This window comes from Alligator mississippiensis, chromosome 6 (genome assembly GCF_030867095.1).
Source record: "Alligator mississippiensis isolate rAllMis1 chromosome 6, rAllMis1, whole genome shotgun sequence".
NCBI lineage: Eukaryota > Metazoa > Chordata > Crocodylia > Alligatoridae > Alligator > Alligator mississippiensis.
This window is the reverse complement of record NC_081829.1, coordinates 81,428,347-81,446,625: the sequence shown is the minus strand read 5'-3', so window position 1 is coordinate 81,446,625 and position 18,279 is coordinate 81,428,347. Positions and strand designations below refer to the sequence as shown.

Below are 18,279 nucleotides of genomic sequence, written 5' to 3'. Positions count from 1 at the left end.
TGAGCTGTCGCAACAGAGAAGTGGATAGATAAACAGGTATGGATACTGGGATAGACGCACCCCCCTAACTGATCTTCTGCTAGAATATGGTTGAAATGCACTGGCAGGGAAATATGGGAAAAACTGTTTGGGCAAAGAACTTGCAATTTCTATCAACCATAGTAGGCATCATTAACACTGTTTTCATTTTAAATATACAGCTGTTTGAAATAGTTAAGAGGCACTGCCTTAACAATAGCATATATGTGCTTTCTATAATGCTGCATTTAATAAATTAAAAAGAGTAAACTTTGGGAGACAAGCTAGGGATATAGAAAAAGTATCCCTAAAAATATCTTCTTGGTGGGAGGCACTAATGAAGTCCTACTAAGTATGACCAAAATCATTCCTTTAATGGACGCAAGAATTTTGGTAATTAATTGCTTCACTGTTTTCTCCCCTTTCTACTCCCACCATTGCCAAAACTACAATATCAAAGCCTTGACAATACCACTGCCAGGCGAAATGTAAAAACAAGGGGATGGGGAGTTCCCAACTACTTGTGCGGTTTGTAGATTATTTAAACAAACCAGAAAGTCTGAGACAGCTGGAAATTTGACAGGAACATTGGTTTTCCAGGGAGAACACTAGAGCCAATTTACAGTTAATTACTGTGATTTGGAATGGCTTTATGAATAAATACCACTCTCAGATTGTCCAGCTAAGGCAGGTAACTGTTTCCTGAGTTGTGTCCATCACGTATTTAAAAAATATTTTTAAGGCCGGTACCTTTCTGTAACCTGAGAAATTATTAAATTGGTTAATTTAATTTATTTTCCTTGAAAATATTAATTTTTGTTAACAAGTAGCTTAGTTGATAATGTTAAGTGTCAGAGCTTTCATCAACACAGTTTATTAATCTTCACCATATCAAATTCTCAGAACTACTGGGCTGTTTGAAGCTGCAAAAATTAGTAGCTGCACAGCAGTTCTGTCATTCCTAGTGGATATCATGGCTCACTAAAATGGGGGAATGGCTGTGAGGACACAGAGAACTGAAAGGAAATCACATTTTGCAAACCCTATGGACATATCAGCCAATGTATGGTCAGAACAGACTACCAGTATACGTTAAGATGGTCACAACTGCGGGAGCTACCATGGGACTTCCCCTGTATTTTGGATGCCCTCCTCTATTCAGCTGCAAGACATTCTCTCATTCTTGGTTCCCACATCTAAGTTTAATAATGAGGTTGCAACATCATATACAAACCAAATGTTTTTTTAGAAAAGGGCAAACCAAAGCCTCATCAGCTACTAGGATATTTAATATAGTAAAGACTCCAAGATGCCTGTAGAGAAGTCACTTACCTGAGTCCAGAGCAGGTACTGAGACTAACTGAAGAATCAGGGTATCTTTGCACATTTCCATGGTAGTAGCAGTGACCCTAATTGCAAAAAGGACAAAAAGGTAAAACATTTTAGCTATCATAAATTATATGCAATGCCCTGGGTTTTTTTTAATAGGTTTCTGAGTCCTATTTATCTTAAAACCCTCTCTGGTTTCAGATACAGCATCCTGAATCCCACTGATAGCATCTTTTTGCCTCCATGAAATATTGAATAACACTCTCAATATTTAATGATAGATTACAAGTCTCCATACCAATACCCAGTGTTCCTAAATTACTAAAGATCAACAGCAGGTTTCAAAATCTATGACTGTGAAAACTATTGTCTCTTTGATTATATTATTTGCAAGCTATGATATTGAACATCTTATAAAATTAAGCAGCACAACAAATCACCATGACATCAACATTTTACTTCAATGCAAATTGTCTTTAGTAATAAGATGTAGATCTATAGGAAGTAATTAGGCATACTGTGAAGTTTAATAAAACCAATCCCAAACCTATGGCTTGAGAAAATGAAAGGTGGGTTGGAAAGGAAGCATTTTATTGAATTACCCAACAGAGTAGTTTCACTTTATTAAGAGTAATCAAGAATCAGAGGGTCTTCTTTTCTGAGAAACAACAATCCCATTTCCACGTTGTGGCTGGGTTATTGTATTACTTTAATAAGCTAACTGCTTGCAAAAGGTAACGACAACACAAATTTCTTCACCACACAGATACATATCTCTCTGGAATCAAGGTTAATTTTATTGTTGACTAAAGGTTATATTACTTTCCCAGTTATGTGACTGGCTGGAAAGTCATGATTGTGTCACGTCCAGCATTTTTGTATTCACAACTCCTTTGACTGCCATTTGGAAGCTGAAACACCATTGTAAAAGGTTGCTATCTTATTCGTGCAAAGAGAAGTTATCACTCATGTTTAAACCTGACAGTCATCTCACTATGCCTTTTTATTACTCAATTCATTTACATCTAGCTGCATTAATTAACCTTTTCAGTGTCGTTGCATGGTTTTCAATTATGCAGCCTCAAATAGCGCATTTCTAAAGACCACCTTCATTTTGTTACAGAAAGCAATAACCGTGAAAAGACTGGGGCAAACAAGGATAATTCAGATATGAAATTCTGGCAAATTTAATTACACCCCAGAAAAATGTTTATTTAGAACATTTGTACTTTGATCATGAGACAATGCTGCTGAATACAAAACAACAGTGGGTAATTGTTGGACAAACATACATGACTTGCTAGAGTAAATAAACTGAAAAAATGTGGTGTTGGTGTTTTTATGATCTTTTCCAAGCTCTTGTAATGTATTAAAGAAAGACAGTTACAAAAAAGGAGAAAAATTCCATGTACTGACTCTTCTCTACATGTTTGCTTAACCTACGATTACAAAGGGCATGCAAGTTAGGTATGCACCTAATATTTCTGCTTGATTTTAAAATGATCAGTACAACTGATTCATTCAGTACTTAAGTGGAGAAAAACCTGAGCTCTCATTCAGTGACGCTGAAACAGTCTGGTAATATTAGTGTTTCCGAAAGTGATAATAGTAGTCTGGAATCAAAAAAAGGCAGGAAAAGAGTTTATACCTGTAAACTAGTTTATAGTTTATACCTGTAAACTAGACAACCCTGTGTGCTAGGTATAAGAACCAAACTATTCAGTGGAATAGGAAAGAGATACTATTAGCTCCTCTGATAGAGACTGCTGCAAAAGTGTAACCACTATTATCAAGGAAAGTATTAGAACAAGGGTCCTGAGTTTTCCCCTTCACACACAACTTGACATTTTATTAACTCTGAACTCCTTGTTTGTACTCAATTTCATAATTTCTTAAAGATCCACATGCTGCAAGAAAGTAAAGTTCCTTCAAGTTCAATACCTCAAACTGTAAATTTATCAGAGCATATCCTGTGATTGGATTGGTAGAAAATTGATTTCTGGCTCAGTAACTCAGCTGAGCTACAGGATTTTTTTCTCCTTGAAAAAAAGGCTTTTGCAGTTGCAAACTACTCTAAAAAGTAGAGGATGCCCTAAATACTAATCATTCCTACAGTTTACTTATTGTATTGAAAAACTATGCTTTAGTTCATACCATTAAGTAACAAAGCAGTGGTTAACTTTTGACAATGACATAGCTTTATGGACCTATTAATGCAGAAAGAGTACAATAGTGACATCCACACTGAACAAATTCTCAGACCTAGGTTTCAATATAGCATATTATCCAAAACTTGATTTAGTTTCTACCTACAGGCAGAGCTTGATCGAGTAATCTTAGAGTAGGGACTTGATTTATCCCCTTACAGATAATTTGGCTGCCCTGAATGAAAAAGAAATGTAAAATCAAATCACAGGACTTCACAAAGACTTATTTCTTTTAAACAATACTGCAGTGGCTCTTGATCAAAAATGCATTTGTTGGTCTCCTAAAATGAATTTTTTTAGGTAATAAACTTAATTATTTGTACTATTTATCTGGGGCTTTCTGCCATTATCAATGTGCTGAAGTTCTGTATCTACTTAAAAGATTTCTTTTAAATGTATTTTTAAAGATTAGTCCTTTCTAAAGTCAGCAATAAACACAGCTAGTTAAGATTGGTTTGCTGCAATGGTGAGCCAAAAAAAAGTGTATATTAATTTATTTTTTAATATTACCAGTTTTTAACTATTTTGAAATTTTCCTTCATTTACCAGCCTTTTTCTGTTCAATTTCAGCACATCAGTAACACAGATAATGTTATTTCCCTTTATAAAGTAATGCTGAGAAGTAGCTATTGATATTGTACAGTTTTCCAAAGATAGATTTATAAAATGAACAGTGATTTTTGTCTTGTAGTAATTTGCAACCAGAGATGAGCGTCTACCAAAAAAGAGGTGAATGCTTCGTGTTTTAAAAGAGTGACTGCTTTATTTGGCTATAATGTCTGGGTATAATGAAGATACTTTAGTGCCACTGAAATGATGTGCATGATGATAATTCCTTCCATTGGCATCAGTAAGGCTCATTACAGATGACTACATGAAGAATGATGCTTCTGTTGATACAGTAAATAAATAAATAAATAACAAAACTAATGTGCCATAGGAGTTGGGTCTACTCAGTCAGTTACAAGATAAACTTGGTAATTGAAATCACTTGCTGCATTGTTTTTAATTAAGGAGTTCATATTTACTGTCAAAGGACAAAAATGTTAGTGCCTTAAAGCAGTTGTTTATTTATAAAGAACAGTTTAAATTATTTATGGAAAAGAAAAAAAGGCATTTTGTGCTGATTTTAACAAAGAACAGGCCAGCCAATTTTCTTAAACTGTCGAGGAGTCTGATTCAATAAAAACAAAAAACAAAAGACACATCTGGCTTTTGCAGTGCGGTAGGCCAAAGAGAACTTGGAATCCCCTTATGTGAGCTTCTGCACCGCGTAAACCAGCCGGTCAGGGCTGTCTTTTTAACCGAATCAGGGCTTCCCTCCTCATTATGTGCAACAATGGCTGCTTGCAGCCTGTCACAAGGATCTACTGCTTACATTTAGCTATACAGATCTCATAGTTTTTAATGAGAGACATGGTAAAAAAAACCTACCTGCCTTCATTTTGAAAATCTCTCCTTAAAAATCCTTGCCTAGAAAAACAGAAATCAACATCTAAAAGGGGAACAGCTGAAAAGGTTATGCAGCTATTTTAAATCATCCTAGATACCTGAAGTCCTGGCAGTGTTAATGTGTTTTAATGATATAGTATTATCTACCCTCCAAAACACAAACCTTACCGTGTAATTGTATGCAAGAACAACATCAGTGCCGTCTTTTAAATAGTGTGTTTCTGTGAAGCTGCCAGCTAAGAGGCCCCTGGAAAAGAAAAGAGCACATCTGCAATAACAAGTTCATATCATGACTTTTATTCTACCATGGCTCCATCAGAGAGAATATAAAAATGAATATGCACAAGCAAGGAAACAGAAAATCCTATAAGGGGTCACAGTTACAAGCAAACAGGAGTGTGCATGAGATGAGGAAAAATATGACTTCAAATATTGAAGGTTTTAGTACATGAAAATGTCTCTGGTTAATTGTAAAAAGTCTTTGATAGCAATAGACTAAAGCTGCCAGATATCCTTTCTTTCAAATGAGGGCTGAAAATAAGCCAAGCATTATATCTTTCAAGTAATTTTCACTATATTTCAAATCAAATCTAAAATCTAGACATTTGGAATATAGTTAAAATAATTCAGTGATGGCGAAGAGAATAAAAAAAATTACAAACGTGTTTTGGAAAAAGGTAATTTGGCCCACATTTTATTCATCACTTTACTCTGTACTACACTGCAGGCACATCTACATGTGCATTAATGTGCTATTGCTACTGAGCATTAAGTTTAGTAGCTCTAATATGAGGTACATAGCTCTACATAAATGCGCAGTAGCTGGCGCTAATGCGCAGTAACAATAGTGCACAGTCTTTTTGTGGTGGAAAATGTAGACTAATTCTATTGTGCATTAGTTCATCAGCATGTTTTTTGCTACGACATGCTAATGCACAGTAGAATTAGTCTACTACACATTAAGCGTCTTGTGTAGATGTGCCCTATGTAGATCAACCGATGACTGACACATGTATACTCTTGCAAACATGTGAAATGTGGATTTCACAGATTGGTTTGTTTGCTGGGAGCATGCGAGTAATTTGTGTACCAGACAGACTGAAGAAATGAGATCAGCGGAATTTCATAGGAGTGATTGTCAAGAACTCTCTCTGCTGGTTTAATTATGCTTCTGAAGAACAGCATTGTACGCCCAATTGTCTTCAAAGAGAGTGGAGTTAGGCTAATACTGAATGCTTTTGAACACTGTTCCTCAGAAATAAAAGTGATAGAATAATTCAATCCTCAAATGTCTCATGTTAGTTATAGGATCTGGCAGTAATAATTAAACTTTTGTTCTTACCTAAACTAAGCAACTGAAACACCTTTTGATTTTGTACAGCAGCTGACTTTACTGAGCTTAGCCTCACTGACCATTGCATTGTAGAAAAAGATCAGTATCAGATCTTCTTCAAATATACCCAGATCTACTTTCAAAAAGCTTTTTAGCTGTTCTTACCATCAGAAATTTTCTACAGGTAAGAGTTCAGCTTTAATATTAAATGCTGCTACTGTAACTAGTTAACATACCTCAACATTTTTATTGATACACGTCGTATGCTGTACAGAAGGGATATATGTTATGTCCTAAGTAAGTAACTTTGCCTTCTAGCTACAATTTAAGAGGGTTTTCCTCTTGCCATTGTGAAATAACAGATCATTTCAGATGAACACAGTGTGATCTCCTTCACCGGAGATGAAACTAGTTTGGCTGGGAGCAAATGGGGTAACCCACCTTATGAATGCTTGCACACATTCCCAGAACAGTCCTGGGGTTGAGAAAGCCCAGCCCTGGGGCTGTGCTGGTTTTACACCCCTCCACTTGACCCTTGACCAGGTTATTTTTAGTCCCTCAACCAGCACACCCCTGCAGAAGCAGCCCCCCTGGACACACCAACTCCTTTCCCCAAACCTGTCCCTCCTGCAGACCTGCCAGTCTCCTGGACCTACCAGTCCTGGCTCATCCTGAATTTGGCTACGACTTCTGAATCCATTTCTAATACCAGCCCCAGCTCTCTTGGGAGTCAACCTGGACTACACCCACACTTTGGGTGACTAACCTAGGCTAGGCCACCCACACTCAAGTATGTAACAAATACTATTTTTAACTCAATGAGGATTTTAGAACAGATACTTGAGTGGACACTTAAAGAGTTTTCTAAAAAGTCCAAAGGTATCTATAGGTATATGTTTGTAAAAAAATTCCTCTCGAAGAAACCCCAAGACATGGAGAAGCATTACTTCTGAGCACAGACTCTGCTTTAGTGCTATCTTCTGTGAAGTCAAAGTATTGAACTGGTTTTTGATTTCTCATCTACAGAGCATTTTTAACAAGGTCAAAAAGAAGACTATATATTTACATTGGTTCTCAGAAGAGGTGTTGAGATCTCAGTGTTGAGTTTTTGACAAACATTTTAGCAAAATATACAAGCTCCATGTGGAAAATACCAAAATTAATGCCAATATAACTTGCAATGAACCAAAGGATTCAATTACTGAATACCTTTGACAGTTCTGAAAGGTTGCTTTTTATTCCAGAACTGTTTTTCTCCTTTGTGATGTTACTTTGCATAAACAAATCCATTTCTTTATACTGAAAAATACAGATCACATTATATTTGAATATGTGTTTTCCAAAACTGGTAATGTTTGTTAATGTGCATTTCTTTATGCTGGTAAACACTCAGGGTGGATCCAAGAGGGGTGGGGGGAAAGAGTTTCAGTAGTGCATTTGCAGTGGTGCAGTTGCTCCCCCACCCCTTTGATTCTTGCTCCAATCAAACTTGAAAACAACTGCCTATGATAGGCAGTGGCATTTCTATTTAGGCAGCATTGAGGTAGCCATTTGACTTCATAGCTCATTAAAATCTACCTGATTCCTGGTATTTTCAGTCCACAGGTATTAAAAAAACCCTCTCTCCTTTTTAATGGTCTTGATATTCGACTATTCAACCTATCCTTTCTTCTGCAATTTTGCTGTCTGTTAGCCATTCCTGGTAATGACTCTCTTCTATTTCAAAGTCCTGCAGTTTGTTTTTAGCTCTAGCTAAAAATCTTAACTCAGGTGTAGTTATATTAACTCAGGTGTGGAAATGACTGACAGGGAAGTAATGGAGGCACTGTGAAGATGCTCAGGAAGTCAAAGTTTTGTTTCACGAGTCTGAATAAGAGATGTATATTTAACTACAGGACCAATGAAACAATCTCTTTTGATTATTTTGACTATTTTTTGGCTATTTTGTGTTTTTTAGACTGAATATATAATCTAACGAATCAATGCACATTCCAATAAAGTTAAATTTGGTTTTGCTTTGATTTTAAACTGAGTAATATAATGCTAGACCCCTAGCATATTAATAAAAATTCTAGTTTCTCTTTAACTGCAGAAAAATGGGTGATGTGTTACATGTGATAATGCATCACACCATCTACACTCCCATTTTCAAAATCCTAGACCTGCCCATATCTGGGCTTCAACATCTTTGGTGAAAAAAACAAATCACATTTACTATCATTATTATTTATCTATGTTCCAGTAACAGCCCAATTAAAATGAGGCTCTATTGTACTAGGTACAGCACAAATACTTATTAAGAAGAAAGTCTGAGCACTGAAGAACCTAGGGTATAACTAGGGTCACTGCTTCTGAAAGCACTACTATAAACAGCCACTGTTTTATTAATTAACATTATTGTTTTTGGGTGTTGTTCCTTCATAGATAAAAGAAAAAGGTATGATCCCATCTCATTAAGTCAAGATGAGTTCTATAGCCAACTTCAACAGGGCAAGCCCAAGATTCCCCTTGACAAAATCCAGACAAAGCACAGGGTAAAATATGTAACATAGAGGCAAAATGATTTAGCAATATACTTGGTTGGTGCCCAAAATGCTTTCATAGCAATGTAATAATCTGTAAGAAGAATGAGAGCAGAGTAGGTAAGTCACTGTTGGAAAGTCAAATAAATAAAAGATACTTCAAGGAAAAGACTAATGGGGAAGACTAGGTTCTTGGGGTGTGGGAAGCTATTATTACTACTGATGTCAAAAGCTGAGAATAACAATGACTAAAAGTGACCTTTACACTTCCACCGTTCTCCCCGCAAACAAAGTTCAGAACTTGCTTCCTAGAGCCAAAAATCTTAAAATCAAAAGGGATCACTGCAACCATCAAATCTGACCTGCTCCATGCACATGCCATCGGCCTCTCCTGAACAGATTTCTGCTTTAAGTCCAATAGCTATGGTTGAACTGGAATATTTTCTTTTAAAGAAAATCAATCATTCTTTAAAAGTTTCCATCGATGGTAATTCATCCCAACACTATTTAGTTGTTCCAGTGCATCTTGTTTACTAGTATCAGTGGTCTTGCTTCTCCTGTGTTATTGTGGACAATTCCAGCTACTAAAACAAAAAAATCTACCAGGCAAAATCACCAGGTTAGCCTCAATCCCAAATACGTGTCTTTCTTTAGAGCCCATTGACTTAGTAGTGTGTTAATAGTCTGATAAAAAGACTACTGAGCTATAATGCTTCCTGGTGTGACGATACTAAAAGAAAGGACAGCAACAACACTATTCTGATAGGAGCCTGTTAGTAGCACTTCCTAAGGAAGATAAACCAGTAAAAATGCTTGTTTCTAATGAAGCAGTCAAGGAGGGATTTCAAAAGGGTTAACGTCTCCTGTATAGTTTATGAGCCTATTTAAGGGGATGCATTTATTAAAGGAAGAAAAGACTGCTTCAGTAATGCATATTAGTCAGGAGAAATGGTCTTTGAGCATGCTAAAAGCATGTTACCACAGCAAGAGCTGAGATTACATTGCTAAGACTTCTCTTCAGCTGTTCTCCCATATAGTGTGGCACATGCATATTAATTTGACAAAAAGATGGAAATAAAAATCTCCCCCCAATGAAAAGTAAAGAGTGGAGAATATATAATGCATGCCTGTAGGATATTTTATATTTTTTGGAAGGGAAAGAACCTGCTATATAACCTCTTCCAAAGTATCTCATCTCCTAAAATCTGTCTAGTTGAGCAAAAATTTAGCATAGATATGAAGATTCTGCAGTCATGTAAACGTGTTTCTCAAAAGGTCATAAAAATAAGTTTAAGTAGTTGAGTTTGGCAATCAGGAAAGATATATTTCAACTGCCCAATATGGCACTAATCTTTAATGTATTAAACAACAAATTCAACATATCACCAAATTGATTTACATTTCTTTTTCTGACACATAGTAAAGGGGATTAATACAGGCAAGTAAACCAATTAAGATGGCAAGCTACTTAACCTAATGTGATCAATGTAATTCTGAAAGAGCATGGATCAAAATAACATTAATACATCATAGTAAAGGAGATCGGGTTCAATTCATCACCATATCTGGAGTTTCAAATGCTGTCAACCGACAATGTTCAACAATGCTAAATTATGTTTTCTTCTTTTTTTTTGCACTGGACAAAGCAGTAGAAAGAATGGAAATAAATATAATCAGGAATTGCATCAATTGCTATAAGAGAATACAAAAAATCAATTAACAGAACATCAAATCTTCCTAATTCATTTTTTGATGATGCAAAAAGTTTGCCCCTTTAGTTAAATAACTTATGTGATGCAGCAGTCTTTGACAATGGCATGACATAGCTCTTGCTTTCCCATGTCTCTGGGCAGCAAGTAGCTTTTCCAGTTCTGGCAAAACCAATTTTGCCTGAATTGCAGTCCATGTACTTCAAACCATGCCATCAACCATGGTTCACCCTTTATCCTCTGTTGCATATTAGTTCTAAGCTTAGATGTCAGACTTGCTAACATGCTTTCAGTGTGTGCAGCCTAAACTGGCCTTATCTCGGAGGATATCACGGACATAATTTAAACTAATCAACCACCCCCACAACCCCTCCCTGCCCCAATCCCAAAGTGACTCAGAGACTTGAACTGTTCATTTTTAAAAATGCTAATTTGGCATTCAAATATGTACACAGGATCGTTATTCAATCCACTTACTAACAGGAATAATAGATCATACACAAATCGGTCTCATACTTCCAACCAAAAATCTTTGTTTTCCAAGCACCATTATATTGTTTTCAAAGGCTATAATGATCTTTTCATTACTTTGCGATCCTTCCATCAAACCCTTCTGTTGGAAAGACACAGAATCATAGAAGTTAGAGATGGAATACATCTAACAAAACATACAGTCCATCTCTTTGCCTCTGAAGGATATTGTACATCAAATAGTTTTTGCCTTGTCTAGTTTAAAATGTCACAAGCAGCATCCTCGAGGAGATTAGTCCATATCCTAATGGACATTTCTCTCATGAGATGTTTACTAATATTCAGCCTTTATAAATGTCTCCTATTACAACTCATAAATTAGCTTGAGTAATTCCTCCCCCTCTTTGATACCAACATCTTCAAAGAGGTGCTACAATGGCATGGGGCAGGGGACAGGATGCAGAACCCAGAGCTGCACTTCTAGTGATCAGACAGGGGGTCTGGGACCCTGGCTGCCCTGTACTACATCCTGATGATCAGCTGATCTTTGTGATGGAGCATGGACAGCCCTTGGTCTGACATGAAGGCCATACATTGAATTTAAAATACAATACATTAAATGTGGAATATTTTGTGGCTGGTTTGCCATTTTATTGTGTCATAATTGGGTAAATGTGTGCTATGTTACAATCTGTGCCATGATTAACATGTTCATTTACTGTTTTTAATTTAATTTGTAATTTTGTTTTTAATTTTCTATGCAAATCCCAACACTTTTCAAAGAAAATATAAAAAATTTTGAACCTTCCTATGCAAAATAATAGAAGCTTCAAACCACTCCATCTCAGAGTGGTAAGAAAATATAGAAATCTCACTCTCCATCTAGTGCAGGAGCTCCCAACATTTATGTGCCAAAGGGCATATTCGAATTAAAAAAAAAAAAGCAGCGGGTGCCAATATGAATATTAAAGTTTAGAATTTAGATCAATCCGATCACCTCATCCATTACTTAAAATTGCATTAGATCCACAACTTCAAAATGCAGCTTCCCTTTACTTCGTATTCTTCTGAAGTTTTATCCATGGCGCCTGCAGGCACTGCATTGGGAACCGCTGGTCTAGTGTGTGTGTGTGCACGTGCGTGTGTGTAAAATTTCATATATAAACATCCAGGAATTAGAAATCAAAGATGAAGCTCCAATGCAGAGCCACAGTGAGAGACAGAGAGAGAGATACAGTGCAGTAAATACCCTCCTTCCCAGCAGCTAGGTAGCAGTGTGGAGATGGTTATGACTCCTGGGTTTCTAGCTTCATCTTTCATATCTATCTATGACTAATATGGCCCCTGGATAAGTGTTGTAAGCCATGCCTAACAGATACCTCCATTCTAATTTAATGCTTTGCTGTTTTTCATACCTTTTTTTCCCCTTACATTCCTTCAGGCAATTCTCAGCCTCCGTGACAGTGTTCATATTCAAGCCAAATTGAATTAATTTGAAAATAAGATAAAAGACACTACATCAAATGCTTTACTAAAACCCAAATATATTACAACTACAACTTTGACATCATCCACTACTTGTACTTAATGCTCTATTTTATCGGCCACAGACTACACTTGATCTGTGCTCCAAAAATGTCTGTACAGAAACACATGTTAGGCTAACAACTCAAAATCATTAAAACTACAAAGGAAAAGTCATAAGATTTCAACCTCTCCAAAGATCAGCTTATTAAAAGTTATATATACTGACAGCTTCTTGCAAAAAAAAGTAATAAAGGAGCCCAGGTTTTCAAACACTTCAGAAACTTTTTTTTTATGTTCCTGAAATCCTTTTGTTTCTTTCCTATTCACTAATAGTGTTTAGATCCATTCAGGTGTTTATCTGTGTTTTTGGTAGAGCTAGAACAGTTTTCTCAGACCTTCAGCTGATATAATCAAGCCTCATTTCAGTAAAAATGCATTGATTTATACCGAGGATCTGGTCCATAAAGTTTTAATAATAAACCTAGTGGGAAGACTTAGGATAGACACACACACAGTTTGATGTACACAACATTTCAGTTGATTTGGGTCTTCAGCCTTTTTATATGCACATGTGCACAGATCCTCTGGTCTAATTTACTTAACTTTAGCATAGGTGATGATGATGGCAAAGATAGCTTTGAAAAGCTGTGGCCAGATCTTATTCTGATTTCTGGCCAAAGATCTGGCCTACTTATGCTCTGACTAATTTATGCTGAGAATTGGCTTATTCTGATCTCTGGCCAAAGCCAATTTTCTGCATAAGTTAGTCAGGACTGTTCTAGGTTTACAGGATCATGGTTCCAAGGGCCCATGAATCTCTGGCATCCAGAGATTTTTAACTTGTAGGAGCATCTTAGCCACCCCTGCCCTTTCCCCAAGCCATGAACAACTGCATCAAGGAAATGAACTGCAAGGCTATGTCATCAAGGAGAATTCTTAAGTGCTGTAGTGTGATCTGTCTCCCACAGGTGTTTTACAACAATGAATAACAAGTCAGAACTGGGGCACTACAGGAGGTCTGGACCATCTGGGACATGTTTCACTTTTCATAGGATTTAATAAAGTTTACAATTAAATTTTCATTGACACATCTTATATAATCAATGCACTGGGTTTTCCTGTGGGGGGCACAAAGATGGCTGGTGGGAAAGAAAGGCAAGAAGTTTTAAAATAATGAACCCTGCTTCTGGCAACACTGTGTTACAGCATGCAATCAAGAGCAATTCAGGGAGTCAGTTTCTGATCTCCGAAAGGCCTGTTGTGGTATACCGCCAGGCTCATGTGTCTGGGGTTGGTCATTCTCAGGTTAGTTCCATTAAGAATTAGACCAGAACTCTGAGATGTAGTGAAGTGAGACACAAGGAATAACAGAAATCCCATTTCCATCTTAAATAGAAGTACTCTAAGCAACTACTAGAAAAAGGCATCCTTTTTTGTTTTACTCTATTATAGGTGGAACGTAACCAGAAAAGCTAAGAAACTACACCCCTCCTGTGTTACATGCACATGTATGTTAACAGACTCTTTGATTTTGAGGGCTGTCATGCCTCAGAGTAAAACTGGGAAATCCTGCACTCCTAAATTTCAAGTATGTGACACGACTGCGATGTATGCAAAGAAACACAGCCCATAAAAGTTGCTTAATACATTGTATTAAATCCTATTGTACTAAACTATATTGTTTATTTTCTCCCATACAATCTTAGCTATTTATGTAGGAGGATGTACAGTAAAAGCTGTGTTAACCAGCAACAAGGAGGGGGGGGGGCGGGTATCTAAAAATTCCAGTTGTCTGAAGCAGAGGTTTTCAACCTTTTTGAAAACCATTGTGGAGCAGAGGGCAGGGGTGGTGGCAGCCACATGTGGAGTGGGGGCGGGTGGTGGTAGCTGCACACGGACCAGCGACAGCACAAGGTGGTGGGTGGTGGCGGTGGCCACCGCGTACAAGCCTCCCCCGCCGAAATTCCAGTTAACAGAGTATTCCGACTGGTAGAATGCCAGGTAACACAGCTTTTACTGTATCCTACTGCCAGCCCCAAATATTAAAAACTCATTACTTGGGCCCCAAAATTCATTAGTTTAACTTAAAATATATTTTTGGTTCTTTTGATTTTCCTTGTGGTTTTTTAGCCTTTAGGGTTCATGATTTTAGGCATTCCCCTGAATCTTATGTTTTGGGGTTTAACTATAAGGTAGGATTCCCTTGTAATAACTTGACTCCAGTAGGTATGACTTTAAAAACACTATTAGATTTCTTAAGATGCATTATTAAATTGTAAAGTTGGCAACATCAGTCCTAAGTTGTCCATGATAGCAATAGATTATTTTAAGACTCATGCAGTGTAAAGAAGCCAAAAATCTGTTCTAAAGGGGTTTGCTCCCAGGAGTCCTTGGTAGTATACTGCTGGAATAGGCAGTTGTATGTCAACTGCTTCACAAATCCTAAATGAAAGGGCAGACCATGGGTAACAAAGGTGCTTCCAGAATCTTCCATTCTTCCCATGCATGCATGCATAGCAAAGCAGCACCTCAGGCTGTTCTACCTTATCTTGGGAGTCAAAATCACTCCTGAAGTGGACAGGTATCTTTTTCTTTCCCTTCAGCTCAGTGGCAGAAGGAGAGTTGGCCTTTTGTCTTTATTTAATTACTACTTCTGAACAATAAAGTGTCTGTTTCCTCCTACAGAAAACAGCATCTTGGCTTTGCAAAATCTTACTAAAAACCTCTTGATGTGCATTGTGAAATACAGGGAAGAAGTGGGGAGGCATACAAGCATTTATTACTAAAAATGTCATATAAATCTCTGTTAATACTCTCTTAATCCTGTAATACTACAGCATATCAGTACAAGTTATCCTGACCTTTGCACTGTAATTAACTGTTATTTCTTCATCTGGTCACCATTCAGATTTCTATGTACATGCCAAGAAATAAACAAATCTATTAAAACCACAGCCTTTTCAAGGGAGGGTCTCAATGAAAATATCTTCCAATATTTAGTAAGAGCAAATTAGTATTGGCATTTTCCAACTCTTGTTTCACATTACAATATAAAGAATGAGTGAAGCATGGTAATGAGTTTTCCATGCGCATGCATCTACCATCATCCTATTCACAAAATCACTGCATATTCTTTAAGCATGCCATATTCTTTCCTCCCCTGTTTAATTATCTTAAGTGATTTGAAATGCTTTTGGACATTTTCCCACTGAATGTCTCCACTTCATAATATCCTATCTACTACACTCCAGCGTGTTGCCATGGAGGGACTGCAATGTCATAATTAAAGAATCGGAGAGATTGAAATTTACAGAGCTTAATTAGTGCAACAATTCTGAGGAAAGGAGAGGAGCAAAATAAAACAATAAAAGCCAGGAAACCAACCAAGCATTCAAGTTTCAATACTAAATATACAGTTTTAGCTACTGTCCTACTTCTTACATAATCAACAGAAGTCTGTTATGAATTACACTTGAAAAATGGATACATCCATGGAATCCACGCTAACACACAGCTGATTATAATATGGCAAGGTAAGACACAAACTGAATGCTATATTTTCTACGTATCTAAGTTTCACACACAAAGGTCACAAGGCAAAAGTCAGAAGTTTAACTAAAACTTATCCCTAGACCAGGGCAGGCAATCATTTTGGGTGGAGAGCCCCTTAATGAGTTTTGGTGAACTGTCAAGAGCCACATGGGTAGTCCCGCTCCTTGACTGCTGCCCCGCCTCCTTATTGCCATCTTGGGACTGGAAGTCCCATCCGTAACCCCTGACCTTTGCCACTAGAAGTCCCTTCCCTTGCCCCCCTCCCCCCAGAAATACACCGGGGGGGGGGGTTGCCATTTTAGAACCAGAAAAATACCAAATCATACTCTGTAAGTCAAACATCTACTATAACTTATTTTAATTTTATTGCATAAAATATTTTTGTCATGATTTGTGTTTGCATACTGTATACAGAGGTGACTGCATCATAATTCAAAAATAAATTCTTAGTTTTGTATATTGTGGGGGGGGTATGGTGGGGTGTGGGTATGGGGTGTGGGTGTGTGGTGGATTTGAAGGGGTGTGGTTATATGTGTGTGGGGCATAGGGTATATTAGATGGTTTTGTATATGTGAGGGGTTGTGGGGGCAGGATGTGGGTATGCAAAGGAGGGTGGCAGGGTGGGGAATCCTCCACACTCCCCCATGGCACAGCAGCAGCAGTCGGGGCACTCAGGGCGCAGGTGCCTGGCTGGGCTCAAATCTGGTCAGCACTGCACATAGCAGTGAGGGGCACAACCTCTGTTGGGCTGTCTGTATCACCGGTGCTCCCCACCACACCCACACAGCCCTTGCACTTGCACAGCATGGGAGGGAAGCCCTATGTACTGGAGCCGGTTGCCTTCCCCACTGGGGCTGCACTGTAGGGGCAGGAAGCCCCAGGTGCCTTCCCGTGAGGGGCAGGGAAGGCAGGCAGCTCCAGCACCTGATGCTTCTCTCCTGTGCTGCACAGCCCCAGTGGGAAAGGCAGCCAGCTCCAGCGCTAGGGCTTCCCTCCCATGCTATGTGAGTGCAGGGGCTGTGCATGAGTGGCAGAGAGCACCAGCGATACATGTGGCCCAGTGGAGGTTGCTCCCCTCACTGGGATGTGCTCTGCCAGGCACCTGCACCCTGAGCACCCCACCTGCTGCTGCTCCCACTGCCTGCCAGGGCTGTGCACCATGGGGAGAGTGTGGGGGGATCCCCACCCTCCCTCATACCCACACACTGTCCCCCAGAGCTCCATGCTGCTGCTGCCCCCCGCCAGTCCAGATTCTGTGCTGCTGCCAGCCCCAGACCCATGCTCCATGCTCCACACCCACTGCTTCCTTACCGGCTGCCTGGAGCCAGCAGCAGACTCAGGAAGTGTAGGTCCCCGGGAGCTGCTGCTGCAGCAGCAGCCCCATGTAGAAGATGCATGCGGCCAGCTGGGCCCTGCTTCCCACAAGGGTGGGAGGGAGGCAATAAGGTATGTTTGGGGCTGTGTGTACATGTAGACGCCTCACTCGTGGGTGGAAGGGCTGGGAGGGGCACAATTTGTTGGTGGGTGCCGCGGGTCAAATGAAAGTTCTTCGTGGGCCGGATTCTGTCTGAGGCTGTATTTTCCCCACTCCTGCCCTAGACACTGTTTAAACATAAGTACTTTCTATGGTAGCTTATCTTCAAGGACACAAGGAAAGGTACAAAGTGGACAAATGCATGTTACTTAAGAACAGATTCAGAAAAAATGGTCCTTGTGTCTAGGTAGGCCTGTGCCACTTCTCCAAAAGTAGTGTGCACTTGACGCTTTAGTGGGAAGCAAAGCAAGCAACACTCTATTCAGCATACAGTATACCACTGTAAGTGGAAGTATCCTTCCTAGCTACACCTGGCAATTTTGGAACCTAATCTTTTCCTTGTTCTCATCACAGCAGGAAAATTTGGAGTGGCATTTAACGTCCCTCCCCCCAAAATGTTCTATATTGCACAGACATTAATGCAACAGAGCGGTACAGTGTGTTAGGCCTTCTTCTGAGAGGCTCAAGTAGAAATTAAAAAAATACACTCATTTGCTGCACCAATGAGGGGGAGATAAACTGAAAAAGGTCATAGCCTACCTTTCTAATTAAAGCTCTGGGTCACATACTTTGATCTCACAACACCTAGTCATTTAGAATCAAGCCTGACACAACTGTGATAGCA

The 18,279-nt window shown here is 38.7% G+C and overlaps 1 protein-coding gene across 6 annotated transcripts in view; it reads right to left on the bottom strand.

The window, feature by feature from the left end:
* Positions 1 to 18,279, bottom strand: part of ADAM12 (ADAM metallopeptidase domain 12) — a 332,512-nt gene that overhangs the window by 110,496 nt on the left and 203,737 nt on the right. For all 6 annotated transcript variants that reach the window (XR_009463109.1, XR_009463107.1, XR_009463110.1 and 3 more), the window contains 2 exons: positions 5,175 to 5,253; positions 1,351 to 1,427 (listed from right to left, as the gene is read on the bottom strand). Coding sequence is in view for 2 of the 6 variants with exons in the window: in XM_019482854.2 (XP_019338399.1) it covers positions 1,351 to 1,427; positions 5,175 to 5,253 (156 nt within the window). In the remaining 4 variants the exon portion in view is untranslated. The remainder of the gene's footprint in view (positions 1 to 1,350; positions 1,428 to 5,174; positions 5,254 to 18,279) is intronic.